Source organism: Mus caroli, unplaced genomic scaffold, assembly GCF_978045245.1.
Source record: "Mus caroli unplaced genomic scaffold, Mus_caroli_1 scaffold_2, whole genome shotgun sequence".
Taxonomy (NCBI): domain Eukaryota; kingdom Metazoa; phylum Chordata; class Mammalia; order Rodentia; family Muridae; genus Mus; species Mus caroli.
This window is the reverse complement of record NW_028227257.1, coordinates 45,308,678-45,331,476: the sequence shown is the minus strand read 5'-3', so window position 1 is coordinate 45,331,476 and position 22,799 is coordinate 45,308,678. Positions and strand designations below refer to the sequence as shown.

General features: G+C 38.0%; 1 protein-coding gene across 1 annotated transcript in view; it reads right to left on the bottom strand.

The window, feature by feature from the left end:
• Positions 1 to 1,038: 1,038 nt before the first annotated feature.
• The window catches only part of Tmx4 (thioredoxin related transmembrane protein 4), a 40,428-nt gene continuing 18,667 nt past the window's right edge, over positions 1,039 to 22,799 (bottom strand). Inside the window, exons 4-8 of the mRNA XM_021156434.3 lie at positions 22,097 to 22,225; positions 17,313 to 17,358; positions 7,790 to 7,891; positions 6,916 to 6,979; positions 1,039 to 5,791 (exon numbers count right to left, since the gene is read on the bottom strand). Of these exons, the coding sequence (XP_021012093.1) occupies positions 5,451 to 5,791; positions 6,916 to 6,979; positions 7,790 to 7,891; positions 17,313 to 17,358; positions 22,097 to 22,225 (682 nt within the window). The 3' untranslated portion in view covers positions 1,039 to 5,450. The remainder of the gene's footprint in view (positions 5,792 to 6,915; positions 6,980 to 7,789; positions 7,892 to 17,312; positions 17,359 to 22,096; positions 22,226 to 22,799) is intronic.

The following is a 22,799-nucleotide window of genomic DNA, read 5'->3' as shown; positions in this document are numbered from 1 at the left end:
ATTTTCTACCACACTATTTACTAAGTATACCTTAGAGAGTCACATTAAAAATTATTTTTATCAAAAATCTCATTTTAATAGACAGGAAGCTCTGACTTGTTGTCGAACCCTGAATTATTGTCCTCATTTTATAAATGTGGTCACTCTCCCAGCTCTCACAGCTGTAGATGGTTTATTGAGGCTATTATTTGAATTGACCACTACGACTACTTGCCTTACTTGGCAAGGGACTTATCTTCCTGCTAACTCATAAGAACAGAGCTACAGTTTTAAAACAGAGGTTAATAGACAATAGAAACTTGGTTTTTAATCATTCTACTGTATGCTACTTGAAAATACAGCTGCAAGCCAGAGAGGTGCATGCCATGCATCACAGCACACCTAGGAAATTCTAAGTCTGGACAGTTGTAAATCTGAGGCTAGCTGGGACACCCAGCATGACCTTGCTTCAAAACACAAAACTCCAAATACAAAGTAAACTATTTAAAAAGAAACAAATGACAACTACTTTCCCAGTAAGTAGAAGAGTCTGCAGATCAGCTGGCTTGGCACCTTATTTGACAAAGATGTTAAGGATATGAGAAACAAAGTACACTATACAATATTGCTATTAGTCAAAATAATCAAGCAGCCAACCTGTAATCTCTTATGTGCCTGAGACATGTGCAGAGAGCATGGGCTAAAAGGGCAGTCGCTGCTTCAATGATTTATAACTTCATGAACCTGACAAGCACTTTGTCCTTTTGCACCACTGATATTTTCTGCATCTATCATATGGTCTCTACCATTTAATTCCAGGAAAGGGCCCCATCAGTGAGTGACACTAAAACACTCTACATTCTAATGGCAAAATATTTTCCGAAGGGCAACTAACGTTAAGTTAGCAGGATTAAACCGAATCCCACTTACTATACTTAGAGATTATAATAACCTACCTGAGAGGTAGATTAACGAAGAATTTTCACCAAGATTCATCTTACCTTTACTTTGGTAAAGAAACTGGGAAAAATTGAACTTAATAGCATTTTTTCTTTTACCAAACAGCTTACTACTATCTTTCAAAAGGAATAAATCAAATCTCCATTACATCAGTGTGAAGTGTGTTCAAAGGAGACACCTTGCCTTTCTGCCTTTTTTATTGCTACAGAGGTGGGAACAGGTAAGTTGAGATAGTCTTCTGTAAGTCGTAGGAGACTGCGGAAGGCCAGCAATCTTGGAGAAGTAGCAAAGTCACTAAGTAAATGCAGGAGACTGACCAGGGCAAGTGCAGTGAGCTCATACAGACAGGGCAATGGGCTGTGCTGTTCAGAAACCCTTGCATTAACCATGCGTACACTGCATAGATTTCACCAAGTCCAGGTACAAAAAGTGGAGAATGAACACTCAAGAGAATAAACACAGAAGAAAATTATTTTTTAACAAAGTAATATTTTCAACTGCTTTCACAAATGCTTTTATGTGAAAATATTCATATGAAAAAGCAATACACCACTCTGTTTCACTTGGTCATCACTATCTGTACATTTTGACACAAATGGAACCTGACAATCAAATGGCAGTATATAGGCTCAGGGTTATATACAATTCTGTGATCAGAGAATTCGTAATGCAGGCAATGTAGTACTTGAAATGATGCACTGATTTCTCATTTCAATTGCTACACATCTATTTGAGAGCACAGAATACATAGGTAATGGAAAATAAATACACTGGGCTAAACAATCAAAACTATTACAAAAAATAAACACACCATTTTTATAATATACTGACTCACAAATGAACAGTGTCATTAGTATAAAAATTGCATTTCTACAAAGCTTTCCAAAGACAAATAAAATTAAACCACATTAGAAATGAGTCAAAGCCACAGGTGAAAATCAGTCTACACAAAACTTTAGAGAATAAGCCTCTGAGATCAACATGCTAGGCTGAAGCTGTCCAAGGTTTTTCAGTTGAATCTCCTGCTTTGGGTAGCTGCTCAAAGAACTGACCTAGCAGGTTTCATGAGACTCCACCTTGGCTTCTGCCAGAAGCTACAAACTCACAAGGACCAAGTCAATGAGGTAAAGAGACACAACACTGAGAGAGTTCTTGTTGGCACAAAGATTTACACAAATACTTTCCAAACAGTTGAATGATTTGACAGGCTAGTCAATCACAAATGTACAATACTGGCAGGAATAACAGCAGGACACTAAGAGGAAAAACACAGAAAATCTGTACACACCAGCAAAAGCTCCATTCTCTCTCTCTTTCTCTCACTTCATGCTTAGGATTTTAATGCTGAAATATCTTTCACCCTTTTCAATTCTTTAAAACTTCCCTTTGACCTCCATTGTTTCCAAACTCACAAAAAGCCACATGGTAGATATTCCCTTAACTAGCATTTTAATCTCCTCCCCAAAAGATGTTACACAGTGCACTTATTCAAGCTTACATATACTCAAACCACATGGCAATATCTTAATTATCAGCCAGGAGTTGCCCCTAAAATGTGAGAGTGTAGCTTTTCAGCTGTCCAAAGCTGATCTGTGTCAAGCTTGTTTGCCTTCCATTGCACTAGTTATTATAAATAACAGGTACAGATCCTATGTACAGGATGAGACTGCAGTGGCTGCCACACAGCACAATGGCCTATGGAGTGAATGAGACATCTCTTCCATGTTCCATGATTAGCCTTCAAAACAAAACAATAACAACAAAAAAGTGAACTGCCTGTGCATTGCTCCCATAAGATTCGAAGCAAGTCAGTGTGGTTCAGCGTGGTTAAGGAGGTGAAGGGTTAAGAAAAAAACTAAAAGAGGTAATGGAATTTTCAGATATTCCAATGAAGAAGAAGGCACCTTTCTCTAACCATCTGTGCATAAAGCACTATACACCCTCATTCCACAATCGCTATCTCATTCACCAGATTTTAACATCCAGAAAATAGCAATCTATAATTAAATAGCAGGTACGGCAATGGAAGGGAAGCATGGTTTTTGTTTTAGAAAATCATATTTTCATGCACTTCACTTCTGGATTAAATTTATTATGTACACAAAAATGTATTAAATGTTTATCTAATCTTAAGTTGTTTTTCCCTTTAATTTTATATGAACAAAGTATTGAAAATAAACCTTAAGGCTTCATATGGAAAGAAATTAAGGTCCTGGACTATTTACTAGAAACCCAATTTTTGCCAGGATGTTAAAAACAGAAAAGCTAGGAAAAAATGATTCCTACAAATAAATATAATTTTAGTGGACTGGACCCCCTTCTCCATGACTTTTTCTTCCAGCTTCCAATATCTTTTAAGTATAATTAAGAAAGGAAATATAATGCAGGCGGTGGTGGCGGCGCACGCCTTTAATCCAGCACTTGGGTGGCAGAGGCAGGCAGATTTCTGAGTTCGAGGCCAGCCTGGTCTACAGAGTGAGTTCCAGGACAGCCAGGGCTACACAGAGAAACCCTGTCTCAGGAAAAAAAAAAAAAAAAAAAAAAAAGAAGAAGAAAGGAAATATATTATCTCATTATATTATTAGGTAGTATTTGAGGTCCAAATGGAACCTGGTTTTAAAACATTTACCAAAGCCAAGGCAGACTGTAATCCTTCAAGCTTTCCCTCTTGTCAAATATCCCATTAAAACCCAGTATGTCAATTTGGAGGAGGGTACTTCACAGAACAGAGATGCAAGTCATCCCTTTCCCACCACTCTGAACTTGGATTTACTATTGCTTAAACACTCTGACTCCATGCATCAAGGAAGGATTACAAGGGAAGGAAGGAAATATACTGGCAGAAGAGAAGGTGCAGCTCAGCTCTATTAGGAAGATGAATAAGTACCACAGAACCATGACACTTTTGAGTAAGGATGTATCGAAGGACAGAAACATGGAAGGGCAGTAAGGTCTCCAGTTCTGGGATGGCCTCAGCCTTGAACTGACAGTTAACTAAGTTACAAAGATGAAATAAAAACATTTATAAAGAATGGATTGTCACAATAAAATCTTTCTTTGTGCAAGGTTTGTAGCAGCCTTGTGCAGTACAGGAGGGCAGATTCTGAACCTCCACTAACAATGACCCTCCTGTTGGCAGCTAATGCAAAGAAAGTGTCCTCTAAGCAGCCAGAGAACTACACTACATACCCCTTTTTAAAATGATGAAACATTTTGAATTTCACAAACCTGTACTCATTATTCTGACTCAATCCAAGGGGGAATAAGATTGAATTTAGTCATCTTTCATATAGCTAGAATCTAATTTTATGGATTTATTCTCAGACTTGAGAGGGTAAGAGAGGAGATAGAGTTTTTTTTTATAAGGAATCTGGGTTCCTTGATACTGATATTGGATTGAGCAGGGAGAGATTTATAATCACACAATTCTCCAGAGGATCAAGGGAGATAGAAACAAATAAAATCTTTTACCTACTGAAATTGACTTTCATCAATTTTTTTTCACCAAAAGCACATCACTAAAAGCAAAGCAGACATGCCTTTTCAGTTGTTATTAAAGTGGTTCCAGAGAGGTTTCTTGAGATGGAAACTAACCACCACAGACCTGAAGTCAGCTGTATAAAAATACCTTATAGTGACCAGACTTAGAGCACTTTGGATTCAGAAAAACAAAGATTGTGGCTGAAGAAACTCTTGAAGAAGTTATCCTGTAACTATAGGACCCAAACAAGATGTTGCTTGTACCTGTCCTATGAAACTGCTACTGCCTTTTGAATTTTCAGAGAGTACAGCATGTCTTTGAGACACTTGGCAGTCTTAGCCTCCTCAACTGTGGTTCCCTCAAGCTTTACATCAAGTAAGGGTAATCCATGCAGATCACTGCTGCCTGCTCTTCTCACTACAGAGCAGCTGTGAACCATGGGAGTCTGCAAGTGCAAGGTGGAAAAGTCATAGAGATGAAAGGTAAGAAACAAAAGACAACAGAGACCAAAAGAGCTCAGAGGACTCCCAAGCTCCATGCTGAAGTTCTATCTATACCCAGGTCTCCACAATTTCTAGCCTCAAGACAGTGCTGGGGAGCTGTGGTACCTGATGTTTCTGACATGACTAAAACACAGCTTAACAATGAAGGCAAAGACTTCCTGAACTTCAAGGATGCTCTGGATGCTGTGGTTTTGCTCTCACTTTATTAAGCAGCAGCCTCACTTCTAAAGGTGCTAATGAGAACTGCAGAGAAGTCCTCTGATTTACTCTTTGGCTCCCAAGCACATCAACTTGTTCTCCACAAGTCCCCACAAAGTTCCTAACACTATGGTGGCTAAGTGCTACACCTCTCTTACGACACTGAGGCTTACTACTATGTAACCACAGGGCCAGAGATCATCTTTTAAAAGTGAACATTGCTCATCCAGAAAAACAAAACAAACAACTAAGGATTTGGCTTAAACTGCAGACCAGAGGGAAACGGACTTCTTTTTTGGCCTGTATTTTTAGAAATGTCATAATGTAACCTATGATCCCTTGTTGGCATTCTGACTCTTGCGCTGCCTCAGGGAGTCTTCCACCATGTCCTGAGTGTCAGCTGGGTGAGCTTCGTCTGCCTTTGGGGACACACTACCCTCCTTCACAACTCCTTGCTCATTGGTGTCACTTCTCTCCTCATCCATGATGCCTGCCAAGTTGTCCTCTTCCTCATCTTCTTCTCCTTCATCCTCATCTCCAAGGTCCTCTTTCTCTTCCTCATCATCCACAAGACTGTCTTTATTTTCTTCTTCATTTGAGTCATCCTTTTCTTCCTCTGCATCCTGTAGCTGCTCAGCTCCTTGAGCCTCTCCAGGACTCTGCTCCTGCTCTAAGGAAGGAAAAGAAAAAACAAACAAACAAAAAAAAACCTCTGGATAATAAATGGCAACTTTGTAATTAACTCACTGTTTAACCAGGAGATGAACAAATAGGGAATTTTTTTTTTTTGGTCTTTTTGGGGCAGGGTCTCTCTGTATCGACCTGGCTGTCCTGGAACTCACTCTGTAGACCAGGTTGGCCTCAAACTCAGAAATCTACCTGCCTCTGCCTCCCAAGTGCTGGGATTAAAGGTGTGTGCCACCACTGCCTGGAGAGTTTTAGCCTCATCTAAAAATTTCGTATTTCCCTACAGGAGCACCACTGAGTGTATGATAAGGCAGATGGGAATGGAGTACAAAGTTTTGTTTTATGGTATACAGTATGTATTGCATGCTGTATAAAATACTAAATGACTCACTGGTCATAGCAACTATTTCAGACAAGCCAATAAAAGTCATACTCCCCAGGAGTTTGAGACCAATGTCAGGAAGAAAAGATCTCCTCTTATCACAAAGTTAAATTGATAAAATATGTTTGGGAATACTAATAGTTACTGAATGAACTTCATAAACATAGTATCATCTGGGCTAGGCTTGAAACCAGAGAACTCCTGCAGCAGTTTACACTGGCTGCCTTTTGCACTCCAAAATGCTGAAGGTCATATAAGATTGCTAGCTATCTATGAAGTCTTGAAATCTTCAAGAACTAAAGATATAACCTTATCTGAACCCCTGAGAAATTCAACACTACAAATAAAGGGCATCAGAGTAAGGCCTGAAGTAGAGTGAATAAATGCAGATTTGGCATAGTGACCACTGTCATAGAGATTCAACAAATGTCAGCTCCTCTAAGAATCTTTCATTCCAATTCAAGAGTAAAAGTTGTTCACTGAAAAATACGGGGTATAAGCCCAAGGAGAAAAGTGCAATCTTCAATATAAAATATTTTCTAATTTTAAAAGAGGAAAGTAAATTTTATTCAAAGTTGTCTGGAGAACACATCTTTAGAGAACTCAGTGCAGGTTACTGAAGATCAGGGAGAAGTGGAAAGCTATGGCCAAAATGCTGAGCCACAGAATCTACGGTATTTTATGGAGCTCTAAAAATTCTACCCATGAGAACTCCTCGGACTTACCACAGCGTTCAGAGGAAGCTCTTGGAAGAGGCACACAGAAACATTCTGAGATCACCACCAGGATCTGGAAGAAACAAAGTTAATTTCACACTGAGTAGAGAAGACAAACTACCAAGATGCCTCAATATCAGATGTGTGTCCCTTAACCAGTTCTCCCCTAGCCAGACACTTAGCAACTAGTCAAAGTTTTCAGAAAGATACACTTGACTGGAAGACCACTCCAGGGTATAGAATTCTTAAGTATTTCAAAAAAGTAACTGGCCATATATAAGCAAATTCTGTAATACTGAAAGCTAAATTCTATTTTAAGCAGAGACTGGCTGGATCCACCTCTGATCCTGATGCATGAGTAGTAGATGGGGAGGTTTGGGGGAAGGACTGGAAAAGAGGTGGGAGAAGCTGAGGTTGGGGTGTATATATGATAGAATAAATTAATAAAAATATATTAAATAATCTAGTCAGGTTTAGATATTCATCTGGAGGATAGGAACAAGAAAATGGTCTGTCATGTAACTTGTTAGATATATTCTTTGTCTTTACCAGAGTGGTCAAAGCAAGGAGCATTATGTGAAGTTATAGCCAACTTGGTTGTTTTGGGAAATGATTACCAATTCATGTACAGTATTTATTCCTTCTTTGATCACTCTGTATATTGTTTGCAGCATTAATCTTCAGAATATTTAAGAAATAAGACTAGAGGGTGATATTTATGGTTTTCTCATTATATTACACATTATCATTGAAACCAAAAAGTAAATTAACTGCTTAAATGACAGAAAATTCTATTTATATACTTTCCTTTAATGGCCACCTTTTAATTTTACATGAAGTCCTCAGCTTAAAGGACAATAAAAAAAGACTGGCAAAGTCTTACCAGACCCATGAACAGGCCAAACACCAATGTGGCAATGACGAAAAAAACGTAAGAACACCATGCAGGAATTCCAAGGGTCACTGTGAAATAGTTGTGAAGGTGCTGCAATCAAATGAGAAATGAAATGTTTACTTGAAGTGCGGGATTCTCTAGCTGTATCTCGTCTACAAACTGTCTCTCCACTTATGTGACCAAAATTTATACTCAAGTGATTCCTAATGAACACGTCAAATTTTGTAGCACTGAGAAATAGTAATTACCAAAATTATATCTATTAAGAATTATTCTTTAGAGTTCAGGATCTTGATATAGGTCTGGTCAAATTACTTTGCCAGCTCCTCCTTCCATAGCAAAAGATTTTCTAATACCCTTTATGAAATCATTACCTCTTCCTCAGTACTTAATACTAACATGGAATTTTTTAAAATATAAAACCCTTTGGTTCCTTATCAGTTGTTACATAAAGCAAAGTGATTGATGCCTTAGAGTATGAACCATTTAAAAATTTCCACACTTACTTTTTATAATGTTAAACAATATGTGAATTACATATATGAACTGTTCATTTCAAATCCATGGGTACTCAGAGGTAGACTTCCCAGGTTCATACTTCCTCATGTCAAGTCATATTGTTTTAGATCATAAACTACAATCCAATCAAATAGTAGGCACATAATTAAAAGGCTCCAAGTTAGATTTCAGCAGCCCATAAAAACAATTCTTCCCAGAATTCGCGAAAAAATGATGAAAATGAGCCCAAGTTTCTAAATTAATCCCATATTTCTCAAAATCTAAGTCATCCCTATTAATTTTTTAGTTTATATTAAGAAACTAAATATTCTATTCTGACCTGTTCTAAAGGAGAAACATTTAAACAAAACAAAAATTTATTAAATGACCAGAACAATCTGACAATCCAAAGATTTACCATTTAGGAATATCTGGTGCTCATATAGTCTGGTAGCAGAGTCCATATTGGTTTTATGGGCATGTACTATGCAACATCATGAAAGGATCATGGATGCCAAAGTCTCAGAAACCTGTTGAGGCAAGAGAATATGGATTCTCTACAAAGGGAGCCCTAACAGTCTATTGTATAAAGACATGAACATGAGATGTAAAAACAAAAAAAAGTGGGCATTAGCCAAGAAAAGTTGTAGAGACCCCAAAAGAAAGACTATGTGTATTCTAGGTTTACAGTATTAGAGCTCTTTAGAGCCCAGAGAATGTCAGCATGAGTGCCAAATCTAGGAACCAGAGTGGCAAGGTATGGTGGTTGCTTATCCACTGAATCTGTCTCACTTTGATCAAATCATTCCTTGCTATGCCACCATTTCACCACCAAGAATGTCTTACCATATGCTAAAAATATCCAACCTGCTCTTTTACATTATAAGAGCTCAGGGTTAAGAGACTGCCCTGAGTCTAAGAAGAGACTTGATAATTTTTAAAAAGCACTTAACAGTAACTACGAGGACTTTTAAAGTAGGGCTTGTATGCCTCTTGTCATATGGGTACCAGGAGTAGGGTACAGTTTGAATATGTAAATGTACCCCACAGACATATGTTTGAATACTTGGTACACACCTAATGGCAGTGTTTTCAATGGCTGTACAACTTTAAGGGAAGAGGACTAGTCAGTGAAAGTAGGTCACTAAAGTTAGAGCCTGGCCTCAGTTCTGACCTGTTCCTGTACAGAAATTTGAATCCAGCAACATGGCTACTATGGCTGGAATACAGACACGCCCTTAGATCAAACCATTAATCTCAATGCTGTCTAATTGAGGGACAAATGAGATGATTTGACAGAAGAGGATAAGGCCAGCTCTCATGAGAACAGCACAGGCACTCGAGGCTATTTAAGAGCACAGTGGAGGCAGTCCAGTTCCACTCAGTTCATGCAGCAGAGCCAGGTGAAGCCAGAGAATAAGGAGGAGCCAGAAGATTAGAACAAATTGACAGAGTTAGTTTCAGGCCAAGCAGAGCAATTCAGTGAGAAGCTAAGAGAGGCCAGATTAAATCAGTTAGCTCGGGGAGGAGTTTGAGCCAGAACAGCTGAGTTGAACCAGCCAGCCAGAGTTCAGAAAGAACTAGAAACGGTAAGGATATTAAACAGAAAGCCTGTGAGATGACAGTTACTTTAAGTGAATAAAAATTACATTTACACTTTCCTCCCTCTCTCCTCTTGCCCCCATTACCACCCCCTCTCTACTCTCTAATATTTTATTAATTAGTTGAGAATTTCATATATTTGAGCATATTCAATACCTCTCTCTCAACATCCTTTATGATCACCCTCGTCAACTTACCCACCCAACTTATTTTCTTTCACCATTCTTTCTTTAAAAAAATACCTCTCCTGGGCATATATCCAGAAGATGTTCCAACCGGTAAGAAGGAAACATGCTCCACTATGTTCATAGGAGCCTTATTTATAATAGCCAGAAGCTGGAAAGAACCCAGATGCCCCTCAACAGAGGAATGGATACAGAAAATGTGGTACATTTACACAATGGAACACTACTCAGCTATTAAAAAGAATGAATTTATGAAATTCCTAGGCAAATGGATGGACCTGGAGGGCATCATCCTGAGTGAGGTAACACAATCACAAAAGAACTCACACAATATGTACTCACTGATAAGTGGATATTAGCCCAGAAACTTAGAATACCCAAGATATAAGATACAATTTGCTAAACATATGAAACTGAAGAAGAACGAAGACCAAAGTGTGGACACTTAGCCCCTTCTTAGAACTGGGAACAAAACACCCATGGAAGGAGTTACAGAGACAAAGTTTGGAGCTGTGTCGAAAGGTTGGACCATCTAGAGACTGCCATATCTGGGGATCCATCCCATAATCAGCTTCCAAACGCTGACACCATTGCATACACTAGCAAGATTTTGCTGAAAGGACCCAGGTATAGCTGTCTCCTGTGAGACTATGCCGGGGCCTAACAAACACAGAAGTGGATGCTCACAGTCAGCCATTGGATGGATCACAGGGCCCCCAATGGAGGAGCTAGAGAAAGTAACCAAGGAGCTAAAGGGATCTGCAACCCTATAGGTGGAACAACAATATGAACTAACCAGTACCCCCTGGAGCTCGTCTCTCTAGCTGCATATGTATCAGAAGATGGCCTAGTCCAGTCATCAGTGGAAAGAGAGGCCCATTGGTAGTGCAAACTTTATATGCCTCAGTACAGGGGAACGCCAGGGCCAAGAAGTGGGAGTGGGTGGGTGGGGGAGCGGGTGGGGGACTTTTGGGATAGCATTGGAAATGTAAATGAAATACATAATTAAAATAAATAAATAAACACAAAACAAAAACTAAAATGTTACCCAAATACTTTGGGGTATGGGACCTAGCCTCTCTCACTACATGCTGAGATTTTGTCTGGCTTGAGCTTGCCCATGCCCTTTGCTTGTAGTCACAGCCACTGTCTGTTCATACATACAACTGCCCTGTTGAGTCTGGAAACCACTGTTTCCTTGTAGCCATACACCACCTCTAGCTCTTATATTTTTCAGCCCCCTCTTCCTCAATGATTCCCGAGGAGAGGCATGTTAGATATGCCACATTTAAGACTGAGTACTCTGTAGGCTACTATTCTCTGCACACTGACCCGTAGTGGATCTCACTGCAAAAAGCTTCTCTGATAAGGGCTGAAAACGTATTAATATTGTTTATAGCAATAAATTATTACAAGTTATTTTAATACTGTGTTCATTTAGCAGAACCATAGTAATAGGTTTTCCCCTAGGGTTGATGACTTACCTATCCACAGGTTCCCAGTCCCCATAGTGCTGCCAGGTATGGGTTCCATTTCAAGGAAAAGGCCTTAAAGCCAATCAGGAAATGGCTGGTCATTCCTGTTACACTGGTCACCATTGTAGCTCACAAAGTATACAGTGGGGTAAGACTAATAATGAATTTTCTCCTCCAGTAGTATGCATAGCACCTTTCAGCACTATGAGAGTGAGTAAATAGAATGTAGCTTCTAGGTTAGTACCCATTTGAATTCGCCATGTTTTGTGACTCAGGTCGGTGGTATCTTCAGCAGCAGGTTATTACCACCAAGTTCTGGAGAATAGCCAAGAGAAATGGCAATAGCCTGTATGCTGTAGGTCTATGGGATCCCAGTGGCCAACTGCTCAAAGGGAGGTAACTGCAGGTTTTGTTTGCATATGACTCTTCTACTGTATCCCTCTTATAGAGTAACTCTAACTCCCTTTAAATTCTTTTTATTTATTTATTTATTTATTTATTTATTTATTTATTTATTATATGTAAGTACACTGTAGCTGTCTTCAGACACTCCAGAAGAGGGCATCAGATTTCATTACGGATGGTTGTGAGCCACCATGTGGTTGCTGGGATTTGAACTCGGGACCTTCGGAAGAGCAGTCACTGCTCTTAACCACTGAGCCATCTCGCCAGCCCCAAATTCTTTTTTCATATGTATGTGCATATAGTTTAGGACCCTTCTATACTAAAGGCCTTTAGTGTTAGCTTTCCTTCCCTAGAGTTCCTCTTCTACACTAATCTACTATCTCCCACCCCATTAAATCAATTTCTGTCTTCACCTCTGCAATGTCACTAGGTGCAAAGCCTCTACAACCATGTCTGGAGCTCGAGCCATCATGTCTACCTTCAGTGGAACTGTGAACTGAAGTAAATTCTTCTTCCATGAATTTGTTTTAAAAAGTAGTTTCCAGCTCTTAATCTTTTAAGAGATATTATTCAGCTCTGGCTTTAGGTTAAAAAAAATGTATATGGTAGGAGAAGGAACTCATAAATATAGTAAATGTTCAAATCCTTTTTTGTTGGTTCACCACTTAAAATATATCAAAGAATGCATTCAGGATAAAAACCTTCTGAATGTGATATTTGAAAAAAGGTCTTTACCCAAATCTCAGACCTAAGAAAATATCTGGAAATTTATAGTCAGAAAAATAGTGTCCACTGGAAAAAAAATATGGCATGTGCTTTATCCAAGCGGTATTGCTTGCAACACTTGAAGCTACACACTAGAGAATTATTATATATTTGAGGAAGTTGAGAAAACATTTAAATAATCCTCAAATCTTAGGAAGTACCCAGTGTTTGTGCTGAGAGAAACTGAAAATGCGACAATGAAGGAAATCTTTCATTAAAAGTTTTTACTTGTTCACTTTCAAATATGTCATGATGGAGAAGCTAGAAGAATATGGAGTTGTATAAGCTTTCCTGGAGACTGAAACGATCTATTTCAAAGAGAAGCTGTGAAATACATGCCTCAAAACAGCTAATGAAACTGACAGCATTCTGTATGTTTAACTCAAATGAACATACTCAAATTATACTTCTTAAAAGAGGATTTGACAAACTGAGCTACAAAGATAGGATGCTTTTTATCCTGTAGAGATGCCTACATATATGTGGTTTGTTCCCAATGTCTAGTATTCATTATCTGTATCATATGCTGGTTTTAAGTTTCAGGATAGCAATTGTCTTTGAGTCCCTTGTGCTCTCATTTTGCTAACTGCTTCCCCTAAGTCCTGTATGTAATTCCAATTAAATCTCATTGGTTTAACAAGTTAAAAAAATGTATATGGAACAGTTTACACTTTTCTTGATGTGCCATTGTCATTACTGGGCACATCAGGCTTAAGCTTTCAAGTATGTCAAGAAGACTGAGGACACCGAAGGCCACTATGTCTCATGGATATATTTCCCAACTTGCTTTATGAATACCTGCTGTTTTAGCTTACACATGAAGATTTAATTAAGTGACTGTGGATGAATAATGTGTAGTTGAGCAGTGTCATATACCTTTTCTCCAAAACAAGTGATTAAAACACTCAAAAAATGTCTTAAGTGATTTTTAATACAAAAAAAAAGGGTATTTGTCTCCAAATCTTTGCATTCTGGGTCCAAGATGGCTTAGTATTTGAAAGCATTCTCTTATTTTAGTAAGTTTTACTTCAAGTTTCTTATACCAATTTATCCTTCAAGGGATCTATTTGAACTTCTAAAAATATTCTGTAGTACTGTGATTTTCTTCGGTAATTATTGCTAAAGACTAATAACTAAATAATTATTACTAAGCACTAAAATTAATGAAGTTGTTTTTAAAACTACAGAAATAAAATTCCATGTTTCCTCTGAATTCAAATAGCTTTAGAAACCCTTATAAAGACTGGAATTGTGGTATCATGAAACTATATATGCAGTTGATTATAAGAGATCCAGTTTAGCTTTAGATTTTATGTTTATTTCATTTTTTCAAGAGTGAGAATTTATTTTCTAAATAATATTTCATATGATAAAACATAATTTTTGAGGACCCTTGTCCCTTCAATCGCTATAGAGACACGCTGCATTTTAAAAGTGACACGCTGCATTTTAAAAGTGATCATACTTTACATATGCCTGCTTAAGATTACATATTTAGCAAAATCAACTTCTGTTTACATTCTGTTAAGGCCTATTGATGTCTAGGTTATCACTTGATCTTCTGAAGAATCTCTGTATGTTCATGCTTTTCTTTGTACTATTTTCCCTCTTAGTGAATATTACTCAATATCCTTGCTTGGACTGGGTGGGACTTCCCTTGGAAGCTCTGAGGGAATCATCAGAGTATTTTGACTCTCCTCAATGTAGACTGGACAGAGAATAGAATTAAACTTAGATTCCAGCCAGTTTATCATTAATGTTGATCTGAAGACAGAGACTTTAGTCCTATATGTATTTCCCATAAGTCTCATAATCTCAGTGCCTTAAAAATACCTTACTTATTCCTTCAGAACTTCCAAAGGCTTTGTAGGTTTCTTTTCCTTCTCATTTTAGAAATTTCCATCATAAGCTATATATAAATCCTTCTTTATTAAAGTCATTTCCATCTTTAGATCATTGTAACATTTATAAATGTTACTACCATAAGATCCAATAAGCTTGACAAATAAATTCACAATCTACTGTGAGAGTATTTATTCAGAGATGGGGAATAAGCAACTTATAGCCCCTGTTTCTAAGTTCTCAATGTCACCACATTTCAAAAGTCTCACACTGGCGGGTGTGGTGGCACACGCCTTTAATCCCAGTACTCGGGAGGCAGAGGCAGGCAGATTTCTGAGTTTGAGGCCAGCCTGGTCTACAAAGTGTGAGTTCCTGTCTCAAAAACTCCAAAAAAAAAAAAAAAAGTATCACACTTCCTCCTAGGATAACAGTGAAATTATTAGTTTTACTTATAGAAAATTGACAAAGTATTTCATGTGAGACTGTAGATATCCTGCATTCAGTCATATTAAAAATACTTTACTCAGTATGTCTAGAGACAAATTCACATTACCTAAATAGTTATCCCCTTTCCAAATTGTAAAAATACTGGCCAGCCATGTCCTTTTTTTTTTTTTTCCCCCCTTTGGTAGAGGTTTAGTAACATTTTGTTTTGTTTTGTTTATTGGATATTTTATTTATTTACATTTCAAATGTTAGCACCTTTCCTGATTCCTCCCCCTAGAAACCCAATATCCTATCCCCCTCTTCCTGTTTCTATGAAGATGTGCCCGCACCTACCCACCCACTCCCGCCTCCTCACCCTCATGTTTTCCTACACTGAGTCTTCACAGGTCCAAGGGACTCTTATTGAAGCCCGACAAGGCCATCCTCTGCTACCTATGTGGCTGGAGCCATGGGTCCCTCCATATGTACTCCTTGGTTGGTGGTTTAGATCCTGGGAGCTCTGGTTGGTTGATAATGTTGTTCTTCCTATGGGGTTGAAAATCCCTTCAGCTCCTTCAGTCCTTTCTCTAACTCCTTCATTGGAGACCCCATGATCAGTTCTGTCTCTTTAATTATGTCTTTTAGGTTAACATACTAATACTTTCTCAATGTTATATGTTTTCATTACATAAAAGTATCCTACTCTATTTTATTGGAAATATTTTAAAATGTCAGCTGATTATCCTGAACTTTATTTAATATATAAATATATATTATAAAATATATACTTAATATAATATATAGGTATAACACATGATATATAACTATATAATTAAATATATTATATTTTATATAATATAAAAATACCTAAATATATATAACAATATATACAAGAATACATTACATATAATATATATGGTATGAAGTATTTTACCAGATGTCTAAGTTAGAGCTAATCTTTGCTACATATACTTGTATGAAGGGACATACATATACTTGTATGAAGGGACTAAACTAAGATCGTTTCTATCAGTAGCCAGATCAATACCTCCATGAACAGGTAAATTCTTCTGTGTCTAGGAAGGCCAACACTTACTCTAGACATCTAGATTGTTTCAGCCAGCACTACATGGTCTGCTGTGTCCCAGAAGGATAGAGTCTTAGGTTTGGAGTTCATCTGCATCACATGATATACATACACTCTTCAGGAATTCAGGACCAAGGTCATGATTCCTTTTACACATATTTTAGAATCCTTTTAATACTATTCTTGCATGGAAGCAATCAGTAAGGCCTCATTAGGCTAAGGTTTCTTGTCTCCACTTATAGTATGAATAGCTACAAGATGTGCTCTAACAGCCTTCTGCAGGCTTCAAGAACGGGACCTTATTGATGTACAGCATCTGAATATAACTTGCTAAGAAAATGTATAGACACTGTGGTAATGGAAGAAAAAGATGGGAAAAGAGATTCCCCCATTTAAATCACAGGAAACACATATACACGCATGCATGCATGCCAGGAACTCCTACAAATTTTTATCTTAAGTCTACTCTTATTAGCCTTAGATCAAAAAGTAAATAACATATTTAAAGTGTTGTTCACAAATAGGAAGCAAGCAATTCAAACAAAATATACAATAAATCTATGGCAGTAAGCTCTCTCTACAGAGAAGGAAACAAATGGTCAAAGTACATACAAAAACCAAGAAATAATTCAAACAATTGGCCTAAATAATTGTTGTACTTTGAAGTGGCTACAAGTCATTATATAAGCACATATAGCAGTGAGTGTTTTACACTAGTGGGCCACAATTCTTTTGGTGCTTGTAACTACTATACAACTCCATCACTCTAGTTAACAATAGTCAAGAAACATCAGATGCTATAATAATAATGGCTGCTCAAAGAAAGCTTTGTTTCTAAAACCAGGAAGCCCTTCTCAGGCTACAGTTTGCTGCTTGTAGATACACAGAATGACTTTCGTGCCTGCCTAGACAATCTTTGATCTATAAAGAGATTTTGCAAGGGGAAAATGAGATAAAATAGAGCCATATCACATAAACCTTTTTGCTTTTATAAGGACTCATCACCAATCTAATAAAATATGGGCCTGATACAGCTTCCATGAGTCTATCTTCAAATTATTCCTTTCTATAAATATATATTACTATGATGAACCAAACATGAAAGTAGTTTTATGGCTTAAGAATTGTTAAAGTGCTTACAATTTTCTTTTTCCCATTGTTTATAAGCTGTATTTCTACTCTTTAAAAATATATATCCTCAAATATAATTGTTTATAAGTACTCACCCAAATCTTGCCAGAGATGCTAAAAAGACCAGCCATTCCAGACATCCTACAAAAGAAAGAGAAGAATCCTGGTCAGATACAAAGACAAAACGAAGCAAAGCTCAGGCCAGGTGCCATACCTTCTCTGAGCCTGTACTTGCTCTCTCTCCTCCATTCACTTCAATTCTCGAAAAGGTTAGCATTCCTGGTCATTACCTAGACCACTCTGCTCTAAATACGTTCCAAATCTTTGACCCCTTACCCTTCCATCATACAAAAACAACAGCTGTGAATAAATTATATATGAAGAAAGACAACATATCCTGGTGACAAAAGTAAAAGCTCAATATTGTCTAGTATAGTATCTTTCATGATATAACTACCATAAAAGTTCCTTTGCTTTTTCTTTATAATCCTTACACATCCTCACTCCACAAGCACTGTGAGCTAACAAGCACTCTTTGTATGTCACTGTAAAATCAGAGGGCATTAGATGACTGGCATGGACCACCCCAGTCGGATATGGGGGTCTCTGAGGTGAGAATTCTCGAAGGCTAGGTGGGTAAGGATTCAGCATGATAATCAGAAACAAACAAAGAGGCAGTCTGAATCTGAATGTATTTTGCTGCTCTCAAGTAAGGGTTATAGAAACAAGTATTACAACTCTGAGAAGATGTGTTTAATGAAGCAATCACGGATAGGACAGATAACATAATTGCCATTTGGTACAGAAAAGCACAAAAATCATTCAAGGCTAGTGTCATATTTCCAAGAGCAGGTTAATAAATTTTTATGGTCAGTTATTATTTAATATCTAGTACCTAAATTTTTGTGAGTCTTCAAGATGTAAATTTAAACTATTTTAATTCTTTTTATTTAAGGCTTTCTTAATCATATACCAAAGCCCACTACCGAAGATATACATGTAGTCATATGAAATTTTATTGTTGGGAAAGTTTATATCTATATAATACTATTATGTAATTTTGAAATGATTCATGAAGTAAAGCACTGGTTTTCCCAGAGACAAGGTCATGGCAGTGATTCCATCTCAAGGGATGGTTTCTTATTCACCTTTCTCACTTAAAATTTTATCCTAGGTTATCAGGAACATCTCACAAATAAAAAAAGGAATAGAAGAAGATAAAACAGATAAATTGCCATGAGAACTACAGCTCAATGCTTTGTTCTGGCCAAGAGTTCCACAACCAGTTCCCGGAGGCCTCCTCCTTTTGAAGTTTTTACATCAGTCTATGGAACTTGTCACAAAGATTCTACCGGGGTTGGTGTGGCAGGTGACCACTTTCATCTTTCTATCACCAAGTATGAACCTGTTGTATAACATACCATCTTTGTATCAACAGCAAAGTCTACCTGGCCATTTTATCAACCTATGATTGGATCTTAACCTGTTTGTTTTGTTGAGGACACAATTCCATCTTCCCTTCTCCTGCATTACCAACTAGTCTACCTCCCCAGAATCAGTCTCTTTAGCATGAAGACATGTCACACTCACCTCCATCTTTTATTCTGAGCAACTCTAACCCTCACAATGTCCTCAAGCTTCAGAACAAACTCATCTAAGAAGCAGTCCTCTCTTGCAATTCCTTCAGTGGTATGTCTTGAGATCCTTTAAATCTGGCTACATCCTAACCATTTGCCAAGGCCATAACAATGTCACCCTGCTGCATTTTATGCCTTTGTCAGACTTTATCTTTCTTTGCTTCCTGGCATCATGGGACACAAGTAACTACTATTTCTTTCTTCAGTATCTTTTCTTTAGTTTCTAGAAAATGTTTCACTCTTTTTTTCCTTCTGTCTCACTAGTACTAATTTTCCAATTTCCTTTCTTAATTTTAATTATACACATTTATTGTATATATATGTAAATACACAGTTGGGCTACATGTGGTAGCCATAAGATAATTTGCTTGAATCAGTGCCCTCTTTCCACAATGGGAGACCGAGAGATCAAACTCGGGTCATCAGACTTGGAGGCAAATATCTTTTCCTCCTGTGTCCTCTCACTTGTCAACTTGCTTTTGATAACTTAGTGCTTAGTCGTTGACTTTGAGGAGGGTCATGGATTTATTCCAAGAACACTCACTACTCTTTTACTTCTTAGATATTCCTTTTCATTCCAAGACTTTAAACACCATCAAAGTCTTCTCTAATCATGTTCATCAATTCTCCACAGGAAACTACACACACACATCATAACAGCTTTACAAAGTCTATATCTCTACCAAGCCAAACAATCTTTTTTCTTCTTCCTTTTTAAATAATTTTTATTAAGACCTTGAGAATTTCACACAATAAATTTTGATCATATTCACCTCAACCCTTCCCAGATCCATCCCTACCTCCCTGCTCCCTTGCTTCATGTTGTCATTATCATCTTACTTCCTCCTCCTCCTTCTTTTTTCTAACCTATCAACTCCAATTAGTGTTATCCATAAACTCCTAGGTATGGGGCACCCTGTGGAGATGCTGACATACCAGAAGCCACCCTTAGGAAAACTGCCTCGCACTTTCAAAAAAGAAGTCCAGTACCATCCATAGCTCAATTTATAGGTGAGGGTGCATGAATCCTTTCCACTCCATGCTAGAATGGTGACTGAAAGCCATAGTCTTGATTTTAAATACCCCAAAGCTATCTAGCAGAGGATGTTTTTCAATATTTTAATTAAAATATAACTGTTTATCACTTCCCCTTCCCTTTCCTCCCTCCACCTCCATCACAAACCATGTCCCCTTACTTCCTCTCAAAATTATGGCCTCTTTTTTTTTTTTTTTTTCAACGTCTAGCAGAATCTTGATGGTGGGAAATAACAAGATTCACCAATTATTAAACTCGACTCCCAGAGATTTTTTTTTTCTTGTAAATGCCCCTCTTCATGTTATCCAATTCCACCTTCAAAATCAACTTTAAATGTACTAATTTTCTCCATCTCCACCACTGATTACCCCCTGATACAAGCTGCCTTTCTTTTGGCTGGATACTGTAAAAACCTTCTAGCTGCTTTCTCTTCACCTTTTCTTTTTCTTTTTTCTACTAGTTTATTTATTCCCTTTACACCCCCTCTCCTCCAAATCACCTCTTCATATAGTCCCTCCCCACCTCCCCTTTTCCTCTGAGAAGGGGGAGGTCCCCTGTGGGTTCCAAACTACCCTGGCACATCAAGTCACTGCAGGATTAAGCACCTCCTCTCCCACTGAGGCCAGACAAGGTGGTCCAGTTAGGGGAACAGTAACCAAAGGCAAACAGAGTCAGGGACAGGCCTAGCTCCAGTTGTTGGGGTCCTGCATGAAAACCAAGCTGCACAGGAGCCTAGCATAACTTCCCTCTGAGAGGTTCTACATAGCAGCTGACTGAAACAGATGCAGAGACCCGCAGCCAAACAAACAGAGTTCAGACAGTCTTGTGGAAGAGTTGGGGGATTCAGAGGGCATAGGAACTCCACAGAAGACCAAAAGAGTCAACTAATCTGGACCCTTTGGGGCTCCCAGAGACTGACCCACCAACCAAAGAGCACATATGGGCTTGACCTAGCTGCCTACATATAAGTAGCAGATGTGCAGCTTGCTCTTCAACTATTCTTCAATAGTCCTCTCCAATCTTTCATCCTAAGAGTCAATTTCTTTTCAAAGGTACTTATAGAAAATAACTAACTAAATCCTTTCCTGACTGTGGTCACAGTACCTGCACAATCTATCTTGCACAATCTATCTTCAGCCTACCTCTTACTCAACTTAGGCTCTGCTCCATCCTTTCAGAGTGCTCCACTCTGCCACCATGCTGCTACCCAAGAACTCCACAAAGTCCTTTCTCACACTGAGGCTTCTGTGTAGGCCACAGTCATCCTGCAACTATGCCAGCCTTGCTCTTATCTGAGCCACAGCTCCTCCTGTCCTGGAAATCACACCACAATTCTCCCTTCAGAGCTACATTTCTTAACACCTCCTCAAGTAGGCCCATGACCCTTGTTTTTCCAGCCTAATAATAGAAAATATGCTGCTATTTTTAACAGCTCTATCCAAATGATCATATCCCTCTAGTTTGTTTTGCAATCTGTCATACTAGCTTTAAGTTCTCTAATAAAAGGAGTGGAGAAAGCAAGCCTATGTAGTGAAGTCATAAATACTTGGCTCTTACAATGTCTAACATAAAAATCAGTGTCCAGTTATTTGTAGAATGAAATGATGCCAGAGGTGAGTTAATTTTAGGATAAACTTCATATCTCCAAAGCACTAACACATGTGCCATGTGTTAGACGAACTATTACATATATTGTTTCCATGGTATTAAGGATATTTCTTATACATGTATGTGCAAACTAGAACTACTTACTAAAATGACCATTCAAGATGAAAGCCAGATAAGGAATGAGTGAATGCAGTTCAGCCTTACCTACCTTCCTAGATATTAGCAAAAACTATCCTCAGGAAATTGTGCCAGACAGCCAAAAATACCAGTTTCATGTTCAAAATAAGTCACAAGAATCCCTGAGTATTGTAACTCAAGAAACATTGACCTTCCAGATAATAGCAACCAGTACTCAATACCACTTTTGTAAAGAGGAAACAGCTGGCATGGTTTGCTGCAAAAGTTGGAGAAGTTTTCTGTAACACCTCCCTCCAATCTAGCCATTCAATTCCCAGTACACTAAAACCACTTGACGTACATGTGGGTCACAAAACAAGAAACACTACATGGGTCAATCAGTCTTAGATAAGAAGAACTACAAAGAAAAATCTACACTTGTAAGGTCTATACACTAACATGAGACCTATTGATAACTTACGTTAGAGAGGCTGGGGACTTCCAGCCAGTGAGAGGCTCAACTGATTGCCATTTCTTCTCTAATATGTAATTCTGTAAATCTTCATAGATTCCTGGACCACGGTAACGGCGGAATATCCCATCTTTTGCACTATAAATTATAAAATTAAGCAGAAATTATATAAATCAAAATAGGAATTACATAATAATAATGAATTATTATTTATCATACATGTAAATTCTGCTTGAATTTTAAATTAGCTCATATGAGGAAAATACTGTACCCAGACATTAACCCAGAAGGCATGTGTTATTTTAATCTAATACAAATTAGAAATTCTAAAACTTAAAGCATATCCAGGGATCCATCCCATAATCAGCTTCCAAACGCTGACACCATTGCATACACTAGCAAGATTTTGCTGAAAGGACCCAGATATAGCTCTCTCTTGTGAAACTATACCGGGCCCAAACAAACACAGAAGTGGATGCTCATTGTCAGCTATTGGATGGATCACAGGGCTCCCAATGGAGAAGCTAGAGAAAGTACCCAAGAAGCTAAAGGGATCTGCAACCCTATAGTTGGAACAACATGATGAACTAACCAGTACCCCGGAGCTCTTGTCTCTAGCTGCATATGTATCGAAAGATGGCCTAGTCGGCCATCACTGGAAAGAGAGGCCCATTGGACTTGCAAACTTTATATGCCCCAATACAGGGGAATG